Genomic DNA, 25,602 nt, shown 5'->3' on the forward strand with positions numbered 1-25,602 from the left:
ATAACATACATTGATTTTAAATTACTATTTTGCATTAAAAGTAGCATTAAGATATTTAAAAATATTTGTATCCTTATTTAGCACCAGGATTTCAGATTATGAAAAATCTTTTCTAACAAATTTATTTATTTTTTGTATTTTTTTTTCTTGTTCTTTTATTGTATTATTGGAATTATATTGGATTGTAGATGTTTTTAGATATATTAAATGTTTTGCAATCTTTGTTATCTTAACATCTTTTCATAAGATATGTCAGATATTTAATTTTGTTAATTAATATCAATTTAATAGACATTTAAACCTTTCTTCGCCGCAATCGGCAATTTTTCACCCCGGAAAAATGGATTTTCTTCCTGAAATAATATAATGAAAATTTATTACTTACATTGATATATAATTTAGAATTAAAAAATTTAAAGCAAAAAATTACATATTACAAATTAAAAAATTCAAATAAAAAATTTTAAGTTTCAATTTTAAAAAGTTAAAAATATATTATTTTCATGTTGCTTTTATTATAGTATATCATAAATTATACCTTAAATCTTTAAATTAAATTTTTAATTTTTAAGAATAAAAAAAGTAATAAAGATTTTTTATTCTTCTTGTATTCAAGATATCGGTAACGGAGGCATTAGATTAAAGAAAATAAAAATTGATAGAATAATAGAATTAACGATTTAATAGGATAACGATTTAATAAGTTGATAATTCAATTTTTAAAAAAATATGAATATATTTCTTACAACTTGAAATTGATCCACGATTTGATTGAAATTGGAGTTTGAAATATGCATATTTGGAAGATTGTTGCTGTTTGTAGAATCAACTGAACAATCCAACATATGTTCCGTATCGCACATACAATCTTGTGCACTTTGGTAATCTCGACTGAATGCTGCTGTATTTTCGAAGTTTACGATACAATTGTTTTTACCTATACAATAATCATAATATGATTAAATTTTGTTACTGATTTAACAGTTTATTATTAAAAAAAAGTTTTATTAAAATAGAATATTAAAAAATTTAAAAAAAAAAAAAATAGATTTAAAAAAATTATTTTTCAATAATGAGAATTGGTTTCTTAAAAAGTTAATATGGATAGTTTATTAAATTTTAATTAAAATATAAAAAAATTATTATTTATCATTGTATAAAATTATTATTAATCATTGTATAAAGATTAAAAATTTTTATTAAAGTATTTTACAATAAAAAAGATTTAGAAAAGTATAAAAGAAAATACATATGTGTAAAATAGATATCAATCATAATTTTAAAATGTTAAATCACTTACTGGTATATCCAACTGGACAAGGATTCGGTGGTGTACAATATGCAGGTAAAGCATTCTCTTTTTCATTCTTGATATTTTTCACACTTCCAGGTTTGATTCTTTGTCTATCATTCACTTTGTCATTATTGGTAATATGTTGATGACTCCACAATGAGCTATGTTGCAAATATTCTTGATCGCGAATACTGGGATTAGGATTCAAAGTATCCATACTATCGTAATCAGCAGGTAGCTCAAGAGGAATTTCTTTCGGTTTATCCTGATATTCCAGATAGGAATCTGCTGTATCGATAAGTTCATTTCCCATTTGATTGATTAATTCTCGGAGAAGAGTATCGGTCAATAATTGTTCTTCCTGAAATTAAAATTATATAAATTAGTAAATTAATTTCGTTTAAAATTCACTATAAAAATATTGTTGAATATATATAATAATATTAACAATTGTACATGAAAACTTTCATTAAAAAAATTTTTCATTAACAATAAATTGAAAAGATTTTAATATGTAAAATATATTGAAACTAAATAGAATTAAAAATAATATGTTACCTTAAGAGGTGGAGGCAAATATACTGATGCTTGAACAGCAACAGCCACAGAGAAAAACAAAATCCAATACATGGTTTTGAGTAATCTAAAATAATTAAATTAATGATTTATAATATAATCAATATTATATTTTTATTATAATTAATTGTTTACATCGCGATTAATTAAACCGAAATCAATTAGATTAATTTTAAATAAATTCTTTTTTTCATTTATTAAGTATATATATTAAATAATAACAATCTACAAAAGAAAGAAAATCATTACATATATCATTATATAATAACAATAATTTTTTAAATATTTTGTTCTTCATAAAAATTACAAAAATTAATTTTATTTAAAAAATCTCACTGAAAAATTTATATACTAATATATAAAAATATATACAAAAAACAACAATGTAAATATCATTAGATTATCGATTCTTATTTGAGGCCAATAACTATTCGCGTAATTTTTTTATTACAATTTTCAAATCGAATTTCCATTTGAACTATTTCAAAAAATCTTTGAATATGTAAAAATACAAAAAAATTAAAAAAACCAATATATATACATCAAAATAAAATAATCAAATGGAACTTACCAAAAATAGTGTAATAATCGCAATAATGTACTGATGAAGCGATCCTCGAGTTTCGTGAATGGTGAAGTGTATGGGTTGGGTTTTCTTCCAACAGAAGCGGCGCTGTGCTCGCATGAAATATTGATCCATATTTTCCGCGCTGCTTTTCTCCCTTCCATTTTCACATTCGACCACCATACCGCCTACAATCCTCTCTTACAACCCACATTCGTAAAACCGAGTTACGAGCAAAGGTCGACTGAACCTCATGACGTCATTTTTGCGATTAAAGGATGAGTATCTGGCAGGATAGGAGGAAATACATTTTTAAAATAGATATATATGGAAATATTCTTATTTTTTCAAATCATATTATTTTGGAAGATTTTATAAATATGAAATGCATGTTTTTTTGATAATATTATTATTAAGAAAATAATACATTAAATTAGGTCAACTTTAAAATTATTATATATCGAAATCGAAATATATCGAAATCATATAAAATACAATATATGAAAAATTTAATTTAAAATTAATTTCAATATTTAAGCAATAAAAAATAAAAATTAGAATATAATCATTTTTGATATTTATTGTGTTTTGATTAAAGAAAAAACAAATATTTTATTTACATCGAATTCGACTTTAAATAATAAATACATAATAGGATAATTTGTGATTTAAATGTAAAATAAAATAGTTAAAACAGATATTATTTTTAAAATAATATTTATTTTGAAAAAAGTTCCGAAAAAATATTAATGAAAAATCTGTCAAAATGTACATCGTCATTGCTGATATAGAAATCATTGTTTGACACAAAGCAACGTTTTTATTGAGAGAGCATCGCGTCAATGGAAAGACTAAAACACGAAATGAAACGACATCCGAAAGCTCGAAAGATCAAAAGACCCTTGGCATTCATTATGGTCGTATATAAACTTCCATTAATAATTGTCTCGCTTTGCATACTTCCAACTCAATTTCTGAAATCAAATTGCTACCGTGTTTCCGTCCACCGACGAAAATTACTCTCTTTATTGAATCATGTTCTCGCGCAAGGGACACTTTGTTCTCTCGAAAATCCTTGCGTTATGGTTACCGAGTGAGCCACAATTGTGTTTGCCTTCGTATAAAATCTAGGAATAAATTGATTTGATTTGTAGATTTAGTTAGTTTAATTAATCGCTAGTTTTATTATTAGTCAATTTTTTAAAACTTTTAAAAAAAAATTCTTAATTTAAATTTAAAATTTATTTTTTTGACATTTGATGATGATATTAATGTACACATAAAATAGATAAGTAAAATATATACAAGTTATAGAAATTGAGACAATAATTTTCTAGTTAACTAATAAAATATATTAATATATTTTTTTTATATTTTTATAGTTAAACGATAATTTTTTAGTTAAATGATAATTTATAAATCCTTTATACATAAACTAAATTAATTAATAAATTATTTAATAACTTATTTATTCCATTAATTTTTATTAATAAAATATCAGATCGAAAAAATATTAAAATTATAATAAAAAAAAAGTATAAGAAACAGATGATTATCTTTCTCTAAAGGGATAAAGAAAATAAAGGAAATATTATCCGATTATGCGCTTATCTCATATCTAGTTATTCATCCGTTTAACTTTTCTCATTTGACAAACTTACTATTATTTATGTCATTGAATAATAAATAAATTGCATGTTTATTATTTTTTATTTATTAAATTTGAAAAAAGTTAATTTAAAAAAATTACATAAATCAATTTCCAATGATTGTATTTTTAAAGATTAACAAAAAAATATATATGAATGTTTTTTAATTTACAAAAATGAAGAAATGCTTTTCAATGTGAGATTTGATATTGAATGGTTCCATATCGTTCTAAATGTACTTATATTGATGGGTTAAAATGCATAGGGTTCGTCACTTACGTCAATGGACATGTTATCGGCAGTTAAATGACTAAAACGTTCGAGAAATTCATTAATTTATGATTGACTCGTCATTTCGATTTTAGGTTAGGAATATTATTATTCATGACATCTATAATATCTACATACTCGTCTATAATAAAAGTTCTTTATCATGAAAATACATTTATTACGTATAATTTACGTATTATTTTAGTAATAGTTATATATATTTTATTTTTTAAATTGTGTTTTAATAATAATTGCAATATAATATATGAAAAATTTAGAACTGAAATTGATCGATTTTGAAATTGATTGATTTTTTGAAAGTTTTTAAATTTTAGTTACCTGAGCATATAGAAGATAACTACTTCGTAATTAATGAATTTAAAAAATATTCTATATAGCACAATATATTATTATATATTTCATAACTCAATATCATTCATTTATCATAAACAAAATATTTCACGATACAGTATTATAAAATCATAAAAGAGATATTTCATAACACAATACAATTTATACTATATATTTAATACTACGAAATATTTTGCAATATAATGAAATTATATATTACGTATTATTAATAATATTATAGTCAAAATATTCTACGATACGACAAATATAAGTGGTACGCCATCGATAAAGTATCTCGTGAATTTGTTCATTAGAAAGAGAGTTGGAATTAATCCTAACTTCAGTTTAGTGAATTCAGATTCGTGAGTTTATGTATTATATAGTATTGTGTCGCGAAATATGAATTATATTGTGGCGTCTTATGAATTATATTATGTGGAATATTTTGTTCGTAATTACCAAGTTAATCTGTTTTTAATTTCTACATTTTATAAATACATAATTTTATATAAATATAATTTTATATATTTTGCTAAAGAATTTATTATTTATAATCCAAAACGCTTTATTAATTTTTGGCTTCCGAAACCACATATTACTAACCTCAATATCTCGAACTCTGTTTCATCCAACTTTTTACTGAAGTTCTTATCCATAAATTTTGTCAAGTCACTAATAGTCAAATCTCTTCCTTCTAATCTCATAAATATTCTTTAATTCATTATTAAATATTAACATCATACTAGTTTAATATCACAAAAGAAAACAATGTAAGTAAAAATTTTAATTTTTTGAATAAATTAGTTACATAATGATAATATACTTTAGCTCATATCATTTTTATCATCATTAAATTTTTCATAATTGTTTCATTTGTAATACTTTTTTCTTGAATCTCTTCATTCATAAATAAAACATAAATCATTTATCAGCACATAGATTTATATTAAAAAAAATAGAAAAATATTAATCAATGGAGAATGTGTTTAGCACTTTATAGTGTATGTGTATTTCACAAAGAAAATATGGAGAGAATAAATTTCATAGCGTATAAAAGAAACACTAGATACACGATGAAAAATTTTTAATCGACTATTTGAAGTCACCGTATTTTTTCTTATTTTTTAGATTTCATAGTAATTATTTATCTTTTATAATAAACCAAAATTTTTTTTTTTTAAATAAAACCAATTAACATACTTTCAACATATTTCCTACGGGGTTTACCGGATAAAAGATTCATTAATTAATTATTTGAAATCATATTTTTTCTCATTTCAAATTTTACAATGATGATCCATATTCTAATTAGCCAAGATCTTTTCTATTAGATGTATAGTAAAATCAATTATCTGTTTGAAATCACTATATTTTCTATCGGGTGTATAGCAAAATCAAGATTTCTCAATTGACCATATTTTTTCTCATTTTAAATTTCATAATGACGATCCTATTTTAATAAATCAGAACTTTTTTTATTTTTCTAATATATGATATTTTCTTCTGGATAGGTGGTGTAAGGTTGTTACGCTATGTCTCGCCGTCACGAGTATTGATCTCCGCGGAGCCACTATGTGAATGGGCTATAACCGTCTCACCCTAGAACCTGGGAATACAAAATCTCTGTCCTTGTCTCGTTTCCTTAGCCTCCTTCTCCTTTGTCCTCTTTTCGTTTTGGACTCAAGTCCATTTTATGTGGGTTGGATTTCTTCGTTTTGGACTACATCCTCCCATGCACTTATTGGCGCCTGTGGAATGCTCTACCTTGACTCTGACCTATTTCTTTGTCTTTTTGTATTTAGGATTTGATTTAGAATGACTTAGAATTGGATTATATGATTTGTGAAATTTTTTTTTAATTGTATTTATTTTAATTTTCTTATATTATTTATTTTTTCTCTTTTTTCACTTTTTGTTACCTTTTTCTGTTTTAGATTTTTAGATCTTCTTAATATTTGATCAAAAAAATTTGGACCTATGAAGTTTAAACAATCTGCACAATCTTATAAAAATGATATCTTATATATATAAAATTTTATTGATATACTTTGTAAAAATGATATCAACATTAGAATAAAATGACAGAAAATAATATAGATCATGACTGAAGTTTGAAGACAAAATATTTTCATGTCTAAAAATCTGTATAATTAATCAACTTCAAGTAAAACACCTAGTAATTTCAGTTTTTATATTACAAGTATGTAAAATGTATCTTTTACAAACAAATCGAAATCGAAACTCCTAGATCATGTGAAAACTAATTAAATGCTACATGTGTTCGTGTGAAGGAATCACGCATGCACGGTGTAAAGTTCATCCAACATTTGTGGTAATGTGAAAATATCATTTTTCATTAATTCCTTTTCTTTTTCTCTCTTCGTTTATTTCAATACTCTTGAAATATTTTCCTCAATCTGAAGGATTTAATTAAAACAAATAATACGTATCCAAATCATTATTCAAATCTAACCTATATTTATTTCAAACTTAATTCAAACATAATTCAATCTAATCTAATCTATCTTAACGTATTCTAAAAAATATAAGTTCTGAAAAATATAAGTTATTTAAAAAACATCGAAATTATTTATATAGTTCCTTGTAAATCATTAAAGTTATTCACGTTTTTCAGTATTTCTTCTTGCATCCGTAACAATGGAATTCTCAATTTCATCAAACTCCGCTTAAGTCTCCTAACCTAATTTATATTTACTCCAAACTTGATTTAAACATAATCCAACTTAATATAATATATCTTAATCTATTCTAAATAAGAAACACGATAATTTATTTATTTCAAAAGCATTGAAATTAATTCTTCATAAATTCTCAATTAATTAGTTCTTCATAAAGTATTGTCCAAATTTTAAGTAATGAATGAAAATTAATAATTTTTGTTTTTTAACACTTAAGATCCATCTTCAATAATGGAGTTCTCAATTTCATCAAATTAATCTAATTTACATTTATTCTAAACTTAATTCAAATATAAATCTAATCTATTTTACTTTATCTTATTTTAAATTTTAAAAATACATCTATTTATTTCAAAAGTATCGAAATTAATTAATCAATTCTTTGAATATATATTTAAATAAATTATTATTTAAATTTTAAAATAATGAATGCATATGAAAATTAATCATCATTCCTCAACATCTAGGATCCATCTTGCATCCCCAACAATGGAGGCCTCAATTACATCGGCCCATATCTCGATAATATCAAGCCACTTCTGGGCTCCAGCTGGGAAAACAGAATTCGCTCGATCCTTGACGAGTTCGTGTGTAAGCCGAATTCGCATTACGCGAAACAATTTCCACGAGTGAAGAAATTCTTGGACATGGTCGCCATTTGGGCTAACGATGTTTCTTGCAAAGACACAATTGTGAAACAGGAAGTGATTAAGCACATCGAGTGTATGGTGAAGGATAGCCTGGTGACACAATTTGCGGATCCGATTCTTGATAATGGGCCGAATAAAATAGATTCCGATTCTTTGGCCACTAAGCATAATTCCTTACAATGCATGAACGTTTGGAGGTTTATCACCGAGAAAGATTATTGGTTGTGCCAAGATTGCTCGTGAGTGTGCATATTCTTTATCTGATGATATTTCTTCTCGAATATTGATCATTTTTTATGCAGAATACTAATTTTTATTGAAATTGTTAAATTGTTATTTGTACTAGTGAGTATAAAACAGCATATAGGATTGGAAAATGTTTGAATATGATTTTAAATACAATTCAATAGTACTTATATACTTTGTCTTTAAACAAAATGGATTTTTTTGAAATTATAAAATGAACGTTTGGAAATGTTTAATGAGTATGATTGTAAAATGTGATTAAAATTAATCTCTGAATAATACTTTCTCTGAATAATTTGAGACAAAAATAAAAACTAATTGTTCAGATATATTATTTATATTAAAATTCGGTGGTATATCATGATTGTTACTTACAAAAATTTATAAATATTAGATAAATGTTTAGATAAATTAAAGATAAATCAAATAATTATGAATTCTAATTTCATTTTGTAGAACACCAATCCACATAGATCCAAAAACTAATCGAAAAATCCACGAAAACAATGGAGAGAGTTCGAACAGCGACTTGGACGTCGAGGTCGGTTCGATCTCGCAGGAGCCATCATCTTATTTCACTTGTGGAGCCTCCTATGATCGAATTAACAACCAAGAAATCGAGGCATCAACATGTCAAGCCGAAATCAAAAAACAAGAACTCGAATTCGTCTTCCAATTAAATCTACAGAATCAAATTCCAACAACAACTTCGAACAATTGTTGCATGGAAACACAAGACACGATAAAAATCAAATGTGACTATGACACAAAATGCGTACACACTCAAACCAGCCAAACGAATTTGAACTTCATTTTCACAACGAATCAATGCGAATTAATCAAACCCTGCGACGCTTCTATTTGCTCTAAATCCTATCCAAGAAGAATAAGTATACAAGAATCAAATATGGTATGTTGCGACCAAAATATATTCCCCAAAAATTCAAAATTAAAAATTTACATATACAAAACAATGAGTACCGATCGATGCACGACTCGAGATATGCCAAACGTATCCAATCTCTCGCTTCCCTGCAAATCGAATCAGCTGATCGTTCGACTATTCGAGACGGATCCGTTCTTGTTGGACTCTTGTTTGATTTTGTTAAGGAAAAGATTCGAGAAGGACGTGAGCAATGCTTGCTCGTGCATAAACGACATCCTGAAGAAGTTCGACGACTCGATGATCAAGCACTTTCGCTTGAACTGCGAGATTAAACATGGCCGCCTCGATTTGAATCTGGTGTGTAAAAACGGCAACATCACCAAGTCTCGATGGTTTCTAGCCAGAATACCGACTTGTACTAACGTTCACAAACGTGATTCGTGTCACAACAAGGACAACAAGGACGTAGAGAGCTGCGAGAAATACGGAGAGCCGCGAAAATCGATGGAGATCCCAATCGATCCTGTATGCAATGAGGAGGTGAAGATAGAATGTTGCAAAGAATTGGAGGAGCGAAAAACTACTTTCTATTCTTTTTGCTCGAACGACAGTTCTATAAGTATGGAATCATCTGTATCGAAGATTGAAAAGGAGAAAGAAGAGGAGAAAGAGGTTAACTTCGTGTGGTCGAGAGAGGGGCCGAAGAAGATGGAATTTGTACTTTCTTCCAAGAATGCGATAAGCCCGAAGAAGAACCGTGGAAAGGCGAAAGTTTATTTTGAGGTTGATGCTGAAAAAGGTGAGGAACATGATGATGAAATTAGTGACAAGTCTGAATCGTTTTTGAATGAAGAGAAAGAAGAGACGATAATGGAGGGATATAAGAGCGAAGAAATTGTGGATGAAAAGAGTTTTACATTTGAAAAGAGCGAGATACGTGAATTTGTCATGATAGGTACCGAGAATGAATTGACATTGTGCGAGTATGATTATTCGTCTGATAGCTTGAAGGAGAATGTTCTTAAAGAAGATCAATCGATGAGTAAAGTCCGCGACACTGAAAAATGTTTTTCGAATAACGAATTTTTCTCATCTGATAATCTAAATCAACGTGAACAGAAAGATTTGTGCGTGACTAATGAAAAGATAGAAAGTTTAAAAAAAGATTATAAAGAATGTCATCTAGAAGAAAATGTTGTGGAAATGCAAAAACTGGAATGTTCACACACGAAGGAATGCGAAGAATACTTGAAGGATACTTCTTGTTCAATAATGAAAAAAGACATTTCAATGGACAATGAAATATGTACTTGTGAATTAAGGAATAATACTCCTCAAATGGAAAATTGCATAAAACAAGAAATGAATATTTTATCAGAAGGTGTTGTAAAGTATAATTTTGAATTAAACAAAAATATTTGTCAGGTAGAAGATACGTGCAAACGAGAAGTGAATACCTTGGAAAAGAAGAAAAATTTGGAGGAAAAATATAGCGTGGATTCTATTTCATTCGTCCATTCGAACTCGACCAAGTGTTCTTGTTGCGGCAAGGCTCTTTCAAGCCCCTCCGACGAAGAAATTAGTGAAACGAACAAATTTTGCACGAACGAAACGATTCTTGATTCAAAAGTTCAAGAGACATCAAACTTAATTGGAACAGAAAATATATCGAATAATTTAAAATCTTCGAATCTTCAATATTGCAAATTTCAAACTAGTTCGATCATTTCTTCATCTCCCGATCGATGTTACAATACTATCAACAGCAACGCAACAGATTCGCCACGATCATGTCCAAATTGCGAACAAAACATGTCTAAACAATTTACTAGCGAAAAAATTTCAGATCCTCCTGTCCCCGAATCCATATTTATGTTCTGTAAAGATTTCAATGTGACGAATTTCTCTTCTACATCCGATGAGGAAAGTTTGAGTGAAAATTTCGAGACGAGGGATCAAGAAACGCGCGGGAAATTCAAATCGCCTTGCAGAAAATCGACTCCACCGTGTCGTCAAAAATTGATACATTACACAACGTGCGATAATTCCTCATGCCCTGCGAAAAACTTTCGTCGAGTGAGATACGTAAAGCCCGATTCGAAATGCAAATCGAGAGGGGCAGATGGCGTTCGAGTCGTTGCACGACACAAGAGTCGTCGAGGATCCGTGATCCCAAACAATCTGTGTAGCTCGTTTCCAGCCATCGATCGTATCAAATACCTGATACGCAAGAAATTGCGAAAATTGCTTCTTGAGGAACGTGATAAGGGAACATGCACGTCGAAGACATTTCTGAGAACCGACAAATACTTGGTCAGTATATCGAGTGGAAAATTGAACGGGGAGCGTGTTATCTACAAACCTTGTCCAGGTAGATCTCCGATTCGTTGTCCTTTTAGGGCCAAAAGTCGATGCGAAACTGGTGATCGGGCAACAGTGAAAACGTTCTCGGAGGGAAAATCGTTAAACAAGAATAAAAATGTGATTGGTGATACGATCAAAACAAAATGTCAAAAAATGATCCAGAATAACGATATATTCAAGAGAATCAAGATGGCGGATGTTTTGAAATCTCAGAAATGTGATTCGAAAAAATTATCGATCGACGCGCGGGATTTGAATAAAGAGAAATCGAAAATTAGAAAATTGGATAGTTATTCGTTAAAAAGTAGAAGCTTGAAGGATGATCGTTCAAGTGTTGTGTCTTTGAATTCGACCAGAGTGGTTTTCTTTGAAGACCAGGGTGATCATTTTATAAATCGAAGCTTTCTTCGTGAAAAAAATTTCGTGTTGAGGAGGGATAACAGAAACGTGGCGAATAATTGTGAATTAAAGAAAGATTTTTTCATCGATTCGAGATCAATAAGAAGTTATTCTAGAAAAAACTGTGAACGTAATTCTGTTCGAAATGAAACGAAAACGGAGAATAGAACTTGCTCTGATAAAATGAGATCTTTTGAGAAACGTTTGTACAAACTCGAGAGAAAGCAAAAAGAGGATAATAATCTCACGATTTTTCTCAACGATTACGAGAGATTGATTAGCGAGCTCGACGCAGATTTTAGGTTAAAATTGTTGCAATACGTGACACTTTGCAGAAGCGTAAAGAATTGTTTGATGAAAAGATTGCAACCGGATGACGTTTGTGAAAGTTCAACTTCCGTGTAACAAAGGAGAGGGGGAAAGTCGATTTAATCGATGGATCGATGAATTGATTTTGATCGATAAATAATTTTATATTATTGTTATTTTATTGTTTAAGATTTTTGTTTAAGATGTGCCTTTTTTTAGGTATGTTGATGTAATATAGTTTTTTTGGAAATGTAGAAGAGAAATAGTGCTGTATGTGGAATTGTTTTTGACAAATTACAATGAATTAGAGGGAAGAATGAATAAATATTTTTACAATTTTTTTCAATTGTATATATAGTTTGTATGTCTTTGATTTGTTTGTTAGAAGAACATATTTCAAATATTTAAAATTATTTTCAATTTAATATATTGTAAATTTTCAATATAGTAAATTGTTTTAATAATTCAGTTTACATTTACGTTTACAATAATTTATTGAACTAAAAAGAAAAATTAATTATTTTTCATATACCAAAAATTTAAAAATATTCAAAGAAATTGTATCATAGAATATATTCTCACAAAATACTAATTTTTATTATTAATATATAATTTTTAATAAATATTACAAAAAACTTAACCTCAATAGATTAATTCTATCCAATCGTTAAAATATAATAATCATTGAATGATTTAATATAAATTATCACAAATGAATATAAATAAAAATTTGATCCAAACATGATTTCCATGACAATGGAATAATTTTAATTCGAACAATTTTATTTTGAGAAAAGTGGCAATAAAATACGAGCAATCGTTTGTTGGAGTATATTTGCTGCCAAATGCCTTATCACATATCATGGTGAAAATGATAGTGAAATTCGAGTTATTTAAGGCGTGCCAGCCCCCCGAACAGAAGATAAAGTATTGTAGACCAACTATTGAGAGCAAGCAGCATCCATCCTTCTACCCAGATCGATATTTCCTGGCAACCACCGGGGAGAGGGTGCCCATCCCAGTTACTCTGTGTTTGTAACAATGCAAGTCGACTCCTAACAGCTAGTGAAAGATTTAAGCTGTCGATATCTTACATTTTTTTTCTTATATTTTTCGTATCCTTTTATTTTTTTATTAAGTTTTTTGTTTAAACGAATATGTTAATGAACAAATTAGATTTCTAACCTAACTTTCAAATAAAGATTTCATTTATATAATTTTTAACGTGTTGAATTCTTTTTGTAAATGGTTATCATGTATTCATGTGAAAATAAAAAATGGAATTTTATTAAAAAAAAAACAAAGTTATTAACTTAATTTCTTTAAAAATAGAAGTGAATGAGAATTAAAATAAAAGAATTGCATAATCCACTACAGTAGAAATGGACAATCTCGTGTAGACGAAGTAGGATATTAGGAACACTGTACAGTAGAATCAAGCAGTTTTACACCGTCCATATTTCACGAGTAACCTAAATGCTCGAGTATTTTACTTAGAGCCAAAAATTTATGTTATAAAGTTTTGATATAATTTATGTTTTCAACTGTTTGCGTATATTGCTTTTTCAAGACATAGAGATATAGAGAATTAAAATTATTTCATAATCTTTAAACAATTTTTCAATTACAATAAGAGAAATCATAAGATCATAATAGCAATAATAAGAAAAATTCTAAAACAAAATTATTCCTTCAACATTTTCTAAAATTAATTAAAGTGATATCTAAAGATTTTATTTTAAAAATCTTAATAAGTTTATTTTGAAGAAATTCTAATTAACATTATTCTTCATTTATTTAATAAAGAATACAAAATCATATCTTTAGATTTTTTAATAAAATTCATTACATATCAACCACTCTAGCATTCAAGCACTTCAAATATTTCATATTTATCTCAAATTTTAACACCTTTAAGAAAAATAAAATCAGCCTTTTAAAAAAATCATCTTTTCAATCCCTCTTTCAATTAAACCCACACCTTTTAACATCATCCCACAACCAACCTTTCTATTTTCCAACATCCTCGTTCGACTTCCCCTTAAAAACTACCCTCACGTAGTTTCCGTGTGCTGAATTACAGGACGTTGCATAAATAAGCCCGAGGGATCGTCAGAGATACGCGGACATTAACGTTAATACCGTTATATACGAATTTCTGTTCCTGCGTAACGTTTTGTTGTTGCAAAATTGGCCGGGGTACAACAAAGCCCCGCCTGGGGTCGATCTAAAAGGGTTCGCTGGATAAGACGATTGGCCAGTGATATCGATGCGTCGACCTACCATCGGCCAATCGTGTCGCGGCACCGTGGGTCGCGCATGCGCCTTGATCGAAAGCCAAGTTGGCGGTACCCCACCGACGCCGTGAACGACGCCAGGCGACGTCGTCGACGTTCTCCGTCGCGTACCCCGCGCTTTTGCTACCCTACTCCGCTCGTAATCATATCTGGACTTAATTATTGGTGAGTGGTGGTTTGCCCCTTGTTTTCAACTCACGACAAACCTTCATTTCTTTTCTCGTTCTGATTTTTTATGTGAAATTTAATACACGTGTAACACGCTTATTCCGTTATTGGTTTTTGAGAATCATTGGTGATGAGAGTTTATCGGGCTGGTTATTCCAAGAGTGTTTTTTGGGGGAGAGCTGAAGTCGTGGGGAGGTGAAGTTTGGAAAGAGGAGAATATATTTTCAGTGTGACCAGTGAGGTGATTCTGTAAGGAAACTGGTAAGATCTAACGTAATCGTATGTATATACGGACTTGGTTTTTTTTTTTTATGCAAATGATTATAGTTTTTATTGAATTTAATTTGTGTGATTAATTATATAATTGTTGATTTTTCGAGGATCGTTTTTGAAGAGTTGTTCCAAAAGTGTTTTTGGAGAGAGTTGTGAATTTTGATATGATGGAAGAGATTTGTGTGATGTATTTTTTGTGTGAACAAATGAGGTGATTCTGTCAGGAAATTGATAAGATCATTTTTGCACCTTCCTCAAAATTTTTTTCCAATGTAATGTAAAAAATCAGCAAAATTATTTGTTCTAAAGACATTATTTGAAAAAGTTTTGTGGAATTCGTATAAAAGAAGATGAATTTCATTTGGAAAAATTTTCGTGATGTGATCTGTTTCTATTAGAAAATTTTCTATTGAGAAGAGTTTATTCTATGAAGATTTGGGAATTTCATTTTGCGATATATGGAAAAAGTGATGGTCAGATCTATGAGAATCTTATTTAGTTCACTATTGAAAGCGGTTTTTTGGTGGTAAAAATTGATTGTGCGTGTGTGATAGTGTAGAAACGATTCGAAAGGATCGATTCGATTGGTGAATCGTGACTTTGGACTGCAATAGGGAGATTTGTGCAAGGATTTGGATTGTGTAAATGTCAGGGATCGGAAAAATATCAGAGACTTTTTCGTATTGATCTGTCACGAAAGTGCATCGGGTTTTCATTTTAAAATGAAACTACATTTTTATTTTGATAGACATGTTTGATGTGAAAATGGACGAATTTTTTTTAAGAAAAATTTTATCAAATGAATAAAATATCTGAATTATTTTCTAAATTAATTAAATTTGTTATATAAAGTTCTGTTCATTTTGTTGTCCTAATCTAAAATCTCAGAAGAAATTCAAGAAAAATCAAGTTTCATGAATATATATAATAAATATATAAAAATATATGCACTATAATTCGAATAATTTAGATTCGAATCTAAATCAATTTTAAAATCAATAATCATTAACGAAAACTCTATATTCAAATTATATTTCACAAGATCGATAAGGTGTGTTCAGTGAGATATGTTTTAGATTGCATCTATTATTGAGAATTCGTGGAAAAACTAGTAAGGATGTGCAACGAGTCCATTAAGCGAAATCGGTCGTTTCCATCTTTCTCGTTCCACCCTAGCTCGTTGTGTACACGTGCTGTACATTTTCTGCCTTTTGTCTGTCACGTGCCGTTTTAATATCCGTCAGCCATTGTCCCGCGATACGTCTCTTTGCGATCGAGTCGATAGTACAACAATTTTTCGAATATAAGTCGATTGCCATTCCACCAGAATTTTCCCTGAAATTTTATCAAATTAATTAATTTTATCAAACAAAAGAATAAATAAAATTCGATTAATATCAAAATTTCCTTCCAATTTTCCAATTTTCACACTTTGGAAATTAAGAATAATTTTAAATCGCGTTTAAAATTCTAAAAAATTAACATACCTTTAAAATTTGTAATTCAATGATTTGAAATATTACATAAAAAATTAAAGTGATATCAATTTTTAAAATAAGAAATCGATTTAAATATTAATTAAATATTAATTAAAAATTAATTTCGTCCACATTTATCTATTTTGTCTCTAATTTTTTTAATTCAATTATTATTATTATAAGATTAGATTTTCAAAATTGAACGATATATGTAAATTTCTCGAATATTTCATATCGAAATTCTTGATATATCGCACGATGTTTGGACGAGAGAAGTTTAAGGGAAAAATACGAGTCGAGAGAGGAGGTGGTTTCTTCTCGCATTTTTCTACCCTCTGGAGACGTTCCCTGGAGAGTTCGAGGATTAGGGTTGGAGAGACTGCCACTCCAAACAAACACCCCTACTACGGGGTCTCCCCTTGCACCTCAATATCGAGAAGAAACGTCCTCACACAAGTATACCTTGGTTTCGAAGATGCGAGGGTTTAAAGATTTAATATCGTTTAATTTAAAGATTTTATATCGAATGGGTGGTAATTGTTTGAATTGCTCGTGGACGATTATAAGAAGTAGGATTAAACGTTTCTTCCATTTATTTCTGTGAAAATAACAAGTGAAAAAGATGACTTGATTGTTCCAAATAAAATAGAAAATAATTTTGAAAATAAATTACAATAAATTAATTGTAAGTATTTAGTAGTATTTTCATATGATTATAAAAATTTGATATTGTGTAAATAAAATGTAGAATCTGATAAAAAATGTTTCATTGAAAAATAGGTATGTATAGATACTTTTTTATAATTAAATTCTGATTCTTTCAATACTAATAATTTGATTTTTACTGAATTAAATTAGCATTAAAAGTTTTGAGAAAATGGAAAATTATTTTAACTTCTGATTTATATAATAATATTTGTAATAATATTATATAATATCTAATATTTTATAATAAATTTGTAATAACTAAAATATAAATAAAAAAAATATAAATATAAATATAATATAATATAAAATATAATAAATTTGTAACAACTATGATATTTTGAATGTCAAGATATAGGTATACAAGAGTACATATAAATTTGAATATCAGAAATAAAAATAATTTTGTAATATTTACTTCTTGATCTCGAATATGAATTATAAAATTTTATCTTACATATCTTGGGAGAGATATCCCTTTATTAAATATTCCTGTTAATAATGAAATTTATTCATGAGATTTATGTACTTTAGGGGCTGCCAATTGTCAACGCGACCATTTGCAGCCAGAGAGCAACCCCAATAATTGGAAAATGTCCGGATTCGCTGCGGCGGGTCTCGTGGCTTTCGATTCCATCAAGTCCAAAGCATCGCAAAAACTAGCTGGGTAATGTCACGCATGCTCCTATACAACACACGAAAAATCGTTTAAAGCTATATTTAGCCATCCATTCCTCTGTATCTGACTATGCGCGTAATTAAACCCACATGCTCCACGCGATTCTCTTCAATTCCTCGTTATGTAATATCCGTATTATTTAATAAACAATTCTTTTAATGAATTTTATTGAACCGAATATCTATGTTTCAGTGAAAGAAGAATTTCAATCTATTCAAAAAATTATATTAAAATCTTTAAAAGAATGAATTAAATTTCATTTAATGCAAATTTTTTGTAATAATTTATTGTAATAAATTGTAATAATTGTAATGTAATGTAATTGTAATATAATTTTCTTTGATTTGTAGCTTTTAATTGTACATATATATATATTTCTAAATTTTAGATCTTTTATTAAAGATTAAAGATTCCAAAGTGTCTGTTTGTTCTTTTGAAAAAGAATTGTTTTTATTATGAATGCTTCTATTCTTTTTTTTTGTATTTAATTTGAAAATTTATTCAAAATTTGTGACCTCAAGTTAAAATTATATTAAAATCTTTAAAAGAATGAATTAAATTTCATTTAATGCAAATTTTGTTGTAATAAATTGTAATAATTGTAATGTAATGTAATTGTAATGTAATTTTCTTTGATTTGTAGCTTTTAATTATTTTATTATACATATATTTCTAAATTTTAGATCTTTTATTAAAGATTAAAGATTCCAAAGTATCTGTTCTTTTGAAAAAGAATTGTTTTTATTATGAATGCTCCTATTCTTTTTTTTTGTATTTAATTTGAAAATTTATTCAAAATTTGTGACCTCAGGTTAAAATTATATTAAAATCTTTATAAGAATGAATTAAATTTCATTTAATGCAAATTTTGTTGTAATAAATTATAATAATTGTAATGTAATGTAATTGTAATGTAATTTTCTTTGATTTGTAGCTTTTAATTATTTTATTATACATATATTTCTAAATTTTAGATCTTTTATTAAAGATTAAAGATTCCAAAGTATCTGTTCTTTTGAAAAAGAATTGTTTTTATTATGAATGCTCCTATTCTTTTTTTTTGTATTTAATTTGAAAATTTATTCAAAATTTGTGACCTCAGGTTCAGAAGAAGCAATGCTGGCTACGAGGAATTCGAAACGCCCCGTGAGGGTAGCAAAGACAACAAGGGATTCGAAGATGAGAGAGAATACAGTAGGCAAGCTTCGTTTGAATCGCTCCCGGAACCTGAACGGCCCCCATTGCGTCACATCGATACTTACTGCAAGCCAGAATGCCCCTGTCTATCGAAAAGATATACCATCGCCACTTTGGCTTGTATAGGTAAATTTTTAAACACATTTTCTTATCTTTCTCTATTCACATTTCTTCATTTAATTTTTTGATGATGAATCTGTTTATAATAATGAAATCAACAAGAGCAGAATTTCTCACTTGATTTAAATAACAAAATTTGAATCAGATTATATCTTATTATATATATATATATTTCTTACTGAAAATGATTAAATTTTTTCATTATATATATAATTATTTTTTTCTTATTAAATTTAATTTATAATAATAATTTTTTACCTTAATTTAAATTTCTTTTCTTTTCATGAAACATGTGACACACATACTAATTATGAATTGAATACTTTCTCCAATATTTCACATTTCATCAAAATCTAAAGAAATGATGTAAACTTCTTTCCAGGATTTGTAATCTCGTTCGGTATGAGGTGTAACATGGGCATGGCCAAGATGGCCATGAAGAATGCCACCGAAGACAATGACAACCACACTCTCAGGTTCAACTGGACAGTTGGAACAGAGAGCGCCCTTGACTCGTCCTTCTTCTGGGGCTATCTGCTGACCCAAGTGCCAGGAGGATTCGTCGCTTCTTTGTATCCCGCGAACAAGATATTCGGTGCTGCGATCGCCATATCCTCCTTCTTGAACTTGCTGGTACCTGGCGCACTGAAAGTGGACCCCATCGTCGACATGATTGTACAAGTTATAAAAGGTTTGGTGGAGGTAAGAAAAATGCGTTCATCCAATCTCTGAACAATTTGAAAAGGAATAATCCTTTTTCTTTCATTTCAGGGTGTCACGTATCCGGCTTGTCACGGTATTTGGAAATATTGGGCACCACCGTTGGAGAGATCTCGTTTAGCAACGCTGGCATTTTGCGGTTCTTACGCCGCTATGGTGATAGGAATGCCGCTTTCCGGTTGTTTGACCACGATCTTCGGCTGGACAGCGTCCTTTTACTTTTATGGTACGTCAGGATTTTTCTTTCCGCTCCAAAATATAATATAAATAATTATAATAATATAAATAATTATAATAATTATAATAATATTATAAATATAAATATAAATAATTTCTTCTTTCTCTTACTTAATTAAATATTTTTTTGAATAGATTAAATAGTGTTGTGACTGGATACACCTGGAAAAATATTTAAAAATATTAAAAATATTTTATAATCGTTAAAATTTTGGTTTTTGCAATTGTTGAGTTAAATTTTGTACAAAGTGTCATAAATATTGTATGTAAATAACAAATGAATTTTCAGGTATGTGTGGATTAATTTGGTACTGTTTCTGGTTATGGCTGGCATTCGAGAAACCATCGAAACACCCTTGCATCTCGGCACGTGAGCTTCGTTACATCGAAGATTCCCTTGGCCAAGGGCAAACCCAAATGGCCATGCCGACATTCGCCACGACACCTTGGCGGAAATTCTTGACTTCCATGCCGGTGCACGCCATCATCGTAGCTAATTTCTGCAGATCCTGGAATTTCTATCTGCTGGTGCTTTTTCAAGCTCGTTTCATGCACGAAGCTTTCGGCATGGCTCTACTTGAAGTAAGTTTCACAAATAATACTCATATTTTTCAAAATTTCTAAATTAAAGCTAAATTAAAAATTTAGCTAATAAAACTAAAAAAAAAAAAGATATAAATTACTTTAAATTTTGTAAATATTTTTATAATTTTTATAATATTTTATAAGTAATTTTATAAATTAATGTTGATTTATGATTTTTTATTTACCAATAAAAAGTAAATTCTATTCGTATTCGTTCGATTTTCACATTAGACTGGTGTCATCGGTTCGCTTCCACACTTATTGATGACAATGATCGTGCCTTTGGGAGGATTGTTGGCCGATTACATTCGAAAGCGTGGAATATTATCGACGACGAATGTGAGGAAGCTCTTCAATTGTGGCGGTTTCGGTATGGAGGCTCTTTTCTTTTTGGTGGTGGCTCATGCAACAACGAAAAAAAATGGGATGGCGGCGATTATCGCGCTGGCGTTTGGGGTTGCCTGCAGTGGTTTCGCCATTTCCGGTTTCAACGTGAACCATTTGGACATCGCACCCAGATACGCCAGTATCTTGATGGGAATGTCGAATGGAGTCGGTACTATAGCGGGATTGCTGGTGCCCATCTTTGTAGATCACATCACAGAGAAAAAGGTTATTATATACATCATCATATGAATTCTTTTATATATGGCATATAGATGTAAATGTCTATAAACTGATTATCTAGAAAAAAAAATTAATTATAATTAATTTTATGTGCGTTACAGGATACTCAGAGTTGGAAAAACGTGTTTCTTATAGCAGCATGTGTCCATATATTCGGTGTAACATTCTATGCGATTTTCTGTTCCGGTGAACTACAACCTTGGGCCGATCCTAATATGGAAGAACAGAAGAATTTCGCTATGGATGAATTTGGACAAGTAAAGCCACCTATTCCACCACCACCGAACACTATGCAGTCCGAATTTATCGTATGTATTATTTCTTTTTAATATTATCAACAATTATTTGTGAAAATTAATGAATATTTAACAACAATAATCGATACAATCGAAATTTCGATATTATTTAGTTATATAATTATTTAGCTTGTGATTTAAGTAATTTTTTTAATAATAAAATTTTATAATAATATATATAATAATAATAAATTTGAAATGCACATTGCTAGTAAATATAAAAATATCTATTTAAAAAATGTATGAATATTCAAGATTTCAAGTTCGGAAGAGATCGGAACAGTTCGGGCGGAATCGGCAGAAATATCGATATTGTAATATCTGAATCTTCAATTCTCAAATCGATATTGCGTTTGATTATTATTTATTATGATTCGAATTGATTTTTAGAAAATTTTCAAAATCTCGTAAAATTCTTAACAATATTCAGAAGAAATTATTTTCTTCCACATGAAATCGATTATTAATATCTTACTTCAAAAGTAAGATAAACGTTAAGTAAGATATTTTATATAAATTAATATTTTTTTCGTTTCATAGAAACAACCATCCATGGGAGGTGGAGCAACCGATGATTGGAGTAATTATGATCAACAACCCGTAGACAATATGTATGCTCAACAGGAGAAACCAGTGATAAGTTATGGGTCGACAGAAACCAACACTAATAATCCTTTCCATTCGACGAATCCCTTCGCCAGTGATATAAACGCAAGCCTGGTACAACCACCAACGATTAATGATTATGCGTACGACGTAACACAGCAGAATCAACAGTGGAATTAAATTCATCCTTCAACTAATTGGACGGACGTAAGGAAATATGTTTAAGCTGATCGATAATTTTTTAATCAATTACGTTTATTTCATAATTGCGTCTAGTACTTTCATACTTTTTCTATTCGTTGTTTATTGAAAAAAGATTTTTTTTAGATTAAATGGGAAATATTTTTATAATGTTCATAAAAAATAGTTACTTATTTTTTCTAAAAATTAATTAAATAAGTAATTCTTTTGCTGTAGAAAAATATACGTAAACATATATTATGATAGAATTTTAAATACATATTAAAATATTTAATTATATTAAATATAGTTATAAGAATTAATTTTTTTTATAAGAAATGCTTATCTTTTTCATTGTTTCAGCAAAAGATAATTATTAAAATACAAATAAAAAGGAATATATTAGAATAGATTTTGTTATATTTCTAAGTTAAAGTAAAAATAAGTAACTATTAAGAAATTGGAGTACTAGAGACTTATTGAATGAATATGAAATAATTTCTTATTAACTTTTGATTTTATCTTATATTGATACAGTATTGTCGGCTTTATATTTTGAATTAAGTAAATATTCTCTTTTTGCAATACCTAAGAGTGCAGGGTATGGTGCTGTTGATGCATACAAATGAAATAAACGTAAAGAGAAATTTAACAGCACAAAAAGACTTAAATTATTAGAATAACAAGAAAATCAAATGAAATAATCGAACAATTTTTTAAAAAAATAGAAAATCAAAAATGATGTCAAAAAATGAAATGAAAGTAAATATTTTATAAACTTGAAATTATTATTATGGTCTATTAGTTAAAAATATCCACTATTTAAATTATAAGAAAAAAAGTGGATATAAAAGGCCAAATTTATAAAAACAAATGAAAGTTATAATGATCTTTTTTAAGAAAATATTTAAGCTATTGCTATTTATTTATGAACTTCATGGAATTGAAAAAGTTATTTATATGAACATATATGCAGACAATAAGCAACTGCCAAACCTTCATAGACAATAATTTAATAATTGATGACAATAATAACAAGAAGGTTTGGTGAAACAATGGCACAGAAAATATGTTCAGCACGATCGCTGAAACTTTTAGGTATTTTTTAGATTTTTTATTTTGGCACTAATAGCAAATAATTCAACGATGAAAAACTTTAGAAACATAGCAATAAAAAAACCAATATTGAAAATATATTGATTGAAACAAAAAAAATAAAAAGTGGAATGATGCGTCACTCTTATGACGTAAATTTTGAAATAGTACAACCCGATTCTCGATGATAAGCGAACGTAACTAAAACGAATTAATTATCGAAACGTCAATATTTTAACAATGGCCTGGCGAGTTCTGATAATTAATGCATTACTCGAAAACGCTACTCTTTATGAGGCGAAATATGAGAAAAGCATTAATAAGTTTATTCAGGTACAATTCGTATCATAGATGAGGTTATGTTATTTAAGCCTTTCAAATTTAAATGTAATCACAAATACGGATCCTAACAGAAACGTATCTGAAACGTATATGAAAGTATTCATAAGAAAGTGATAAAATGAAAGTATTAGTATGTTAAGATATAAAGTACTGTAGGGCTCTATTTGTTGGGACCTGATCTCTTCGAGTGAATTCTCATCCTGCGCACCGACAAGAGAATCTTCCGTAAAATTGATAACCTCTTCAAACATATTTTTTTTCATTACTTTATTTGAAATTGAATCACAGATTATTCACAATATTATCTACAAAATTTTAATTTTATTAATATGGAACAGCATATTATAATAATATTTTGAAATTAAAATGTAGTATTTATGGTGATCTATTCGTGATTTTTCTGAATATAGAATAATATATTTATTAAACAAATCATCACAAAATACAAAGTATAAAATAAACTGATACACAATTTATCTTTAACAACGAACAATTAATATAATCTATATTCAATGAAACTCGATTAATAGATTCGTAACACAATACAAAAATAGTATAAAGAAAATCGATAAATTAATCGAGTATTAATCGAGTTAAATCGAATATAATCGATATTCATAGTTTTCATTGAAATCACCACTAGAATGCGCTCTTGAAGTTTAGATAGTTTACGCGCGATGTACAGTAAACGTTGTGTTTGAAGAGGTTACACAGTTTAGCTATCACAATTTAGAAATTCGTGAATATGTCGGTATGTTACTCGAGGTTTCTTGTGAACGTTGAAATGTTTCTTGAAAATGGTGTATAGACGCTATCGAGATCCTGGAGTTTTTTTAGAACAATGGTGCCACGGTTCGGATACATCGAGTTCTACTGTACGTATTTGATGAAAGTATATCCATGAAAGTTCGAACATCAGTTCGAGAATTAGGAATACGTCGCGTTATTATACATAATATATTGTCCTAGGTGTTTGTATTTCATATTATTACACAAACATATATTCATATTTGGGCATTTACACAAACACACATGGGCATTTACACACATACACAATATACGTACAAAAAATATATATATATTTCGTTACTAAATTCGAATGTTGTTAGGTATTTTGATCATCAATTTCAAAGAACAAAATATATGCGTGTTGAGAATAAAATGATATTCAATTTATTATATTGTTTTATGAGTGAATCGTAACGATATAAATGTATATAGATCGTACGTTGAAAAATACAAACATACAAACATCGATCGATCGTTTATAAATTGAATTAAAATCGAATTAAAATGTTAAAAAATTATTATAGTTAAATCGAATATAAATAAGATAAAAATTTATTCCATATTCAAACAACATATACATTAAATTCGAATTATATCGTGACTAAAATTATATAATCATAATTATATATAGTAAAATTTCGTGTCATATAAGAGAAGTTTGATAATTTTGATATTATATAATAATTGGAAAAAGTAATTCTTTGATATATATTTACATCAAAAACGATCGGTCGAAAATTCATTATACATGTCAAACTAAATCATAAAAGTATATAAAATACTATACCTTCATTATTCGAAGAGCCCCTTTTCGTTGCCCAAAAATTCACGAGATTAGTCAATTTGCGCGATATCTTTCTAAAAAAATTATAGGCACATAATATGAGATATTATATATAAATATACGAGTATATATATATATATATATATATATATATATATATATATAT

General features: G+C 28.3%; 4 protein-coding genes across 9 annotated transcripts in view; 3 read left to right on the top strand and 1 right to left on the bottom strand.

Annotated features, from left to right (window-relative positions):
* Positions 1-197: 197 nt before the first annotated feature.
* LOC102670741 lies at positions 198-2,598 on the bottom strand. Of its 2 annotated transcripts, none has more exons than XM_031508099.1 (5): positions 2,442-2,598; positions 1,853-1,937; positions 1,301-1,655; positions 750-937; positions 198-353 (listed from the first exon to the last, which is right to left on the bottom strand). In XM_031508099.1, exons 2-5 carry the CDS (start codon positions 1,922-1,924, stop codon positions 285-287), a joined length of 684 nt encoding a protein of 227 aa, XP_031363959.1. In that variant the 5' UTR covers positions 1,925-1,937; positions 2,442-2,598; the 3' UTR covers positions 198-284. The 2 variants fall into 2 exon arrangements, with proteins under 2 accessions (XP_031363959.1, XP_006610447.1); XM_006610384.2 differs by having other exon boundaries at positions 747-937.
* Positions 2,599-6,645: 4,047 nt separating this feature from the next.
* LOC102681971 lies at positions 6,646-12,599 on the top strand. Of its 3 annotated transcripts, XM_031508011.1 has the most exons (4): positions 6,648-6,822; positions 6,902-7,037; positions 7,872-8,293; positions 8,757-12,599. In XM_031508011.1, exons 2-4 carry the CDS (start codon positions 6,981-6,983, stop codon positions 12,352-12,354), a joined length of 4,077 nt encoding a protein of 1,358 aa, XP_031363871.1. In that variant the 5' UTR covers positions 6,648-6,822; positions 6,902-6,980; the 3' UTR covers positions 12,355-12,599. The 3 variants fall into 3 exon arrangements, with proteins under 3 accessions (XP_031363872.1, XP_031363871.1, XP_006610444.1); XM_031508012.1 differs by having other exon boundaries at positions 6,646-6,905; XM_006610381.2 differs by having other exon boundaries at positions 6,648-7,037.
* Positions 12,600-14,207: 1,608 nt separating this feature from the next.
* On the top strand, positions 14,208-24,995 carry LOC102671256 (vesicular glutamate transporter 1). 3 transcript variants are annotated; one of them, XM_006610389.2, is made up of 10 exons: positions 14,208-14,720; positions 14,843-14,984; positions 17,714-17,846; positions 18,961-19,181; positions 19,558-19,877; positions 19,947-20,121; positions 20,422-20,714; positions 20,949-21,329; positions 21,446-21,652; positions 22,181-24,995. In XM_006610389.2, exons 3-10 carry the CDS (start codon positions 17,773-17,775, stop codon positions 22,424-22,426), a joined length of 1,917 nt encoding a protein of 638 aa, XP_006610452.1. In that variant the 5' UTR covers positions 14,208-14,720; positions 14,843-14,984; positions 17,714-17,772; the 3' UTR covers positions 22,427-24,995. The 3 variants fall into 3 exon arrangements, with proteins under 3 accessions (XP_006610452.1, XP_006610450.1, XP_006610451.1); XM_006610387.2 differs by lacking the exon at positions 14,843-14,984; XM_006610388.2 differs by lacking the exon at positions 14,208-14,720 and having other exon boundaries at positions 14,760-14,984.
* Positions 24,462-25,602, top strand: part of LOC102672241 (phospholipase A1 member A) — a 15,477-nt gene continuing 14,336 nt past the window's right edge. The window contains exon 1 of the mRNA XM_031508013.1: positions 24,462-24,738. Coding sequence (XP_031363873.1) covers positions 24,705-24,738 — 34 coding nt within the window. The 5' untranslated portion in view covers positions 24,462-24,704. The remainder of the gene's footprint in view (positions 24,739-25,602) is intronic.

This window comes from Apis dorsata, unplaced genomic scaffold (genome assembly GCF_000469605.1).
Source record: "Apis dorsata unplaced genomic scaffold, Apis dorsata 1.3 scaffold_74, whole genome shotgun sequence".
NCBI classification, from domain to species: Eukaryota; Metazoa; Arthropoda; class Insecta; order Hymenoptera; family Apidae; genus Apis; species Apis dorsata.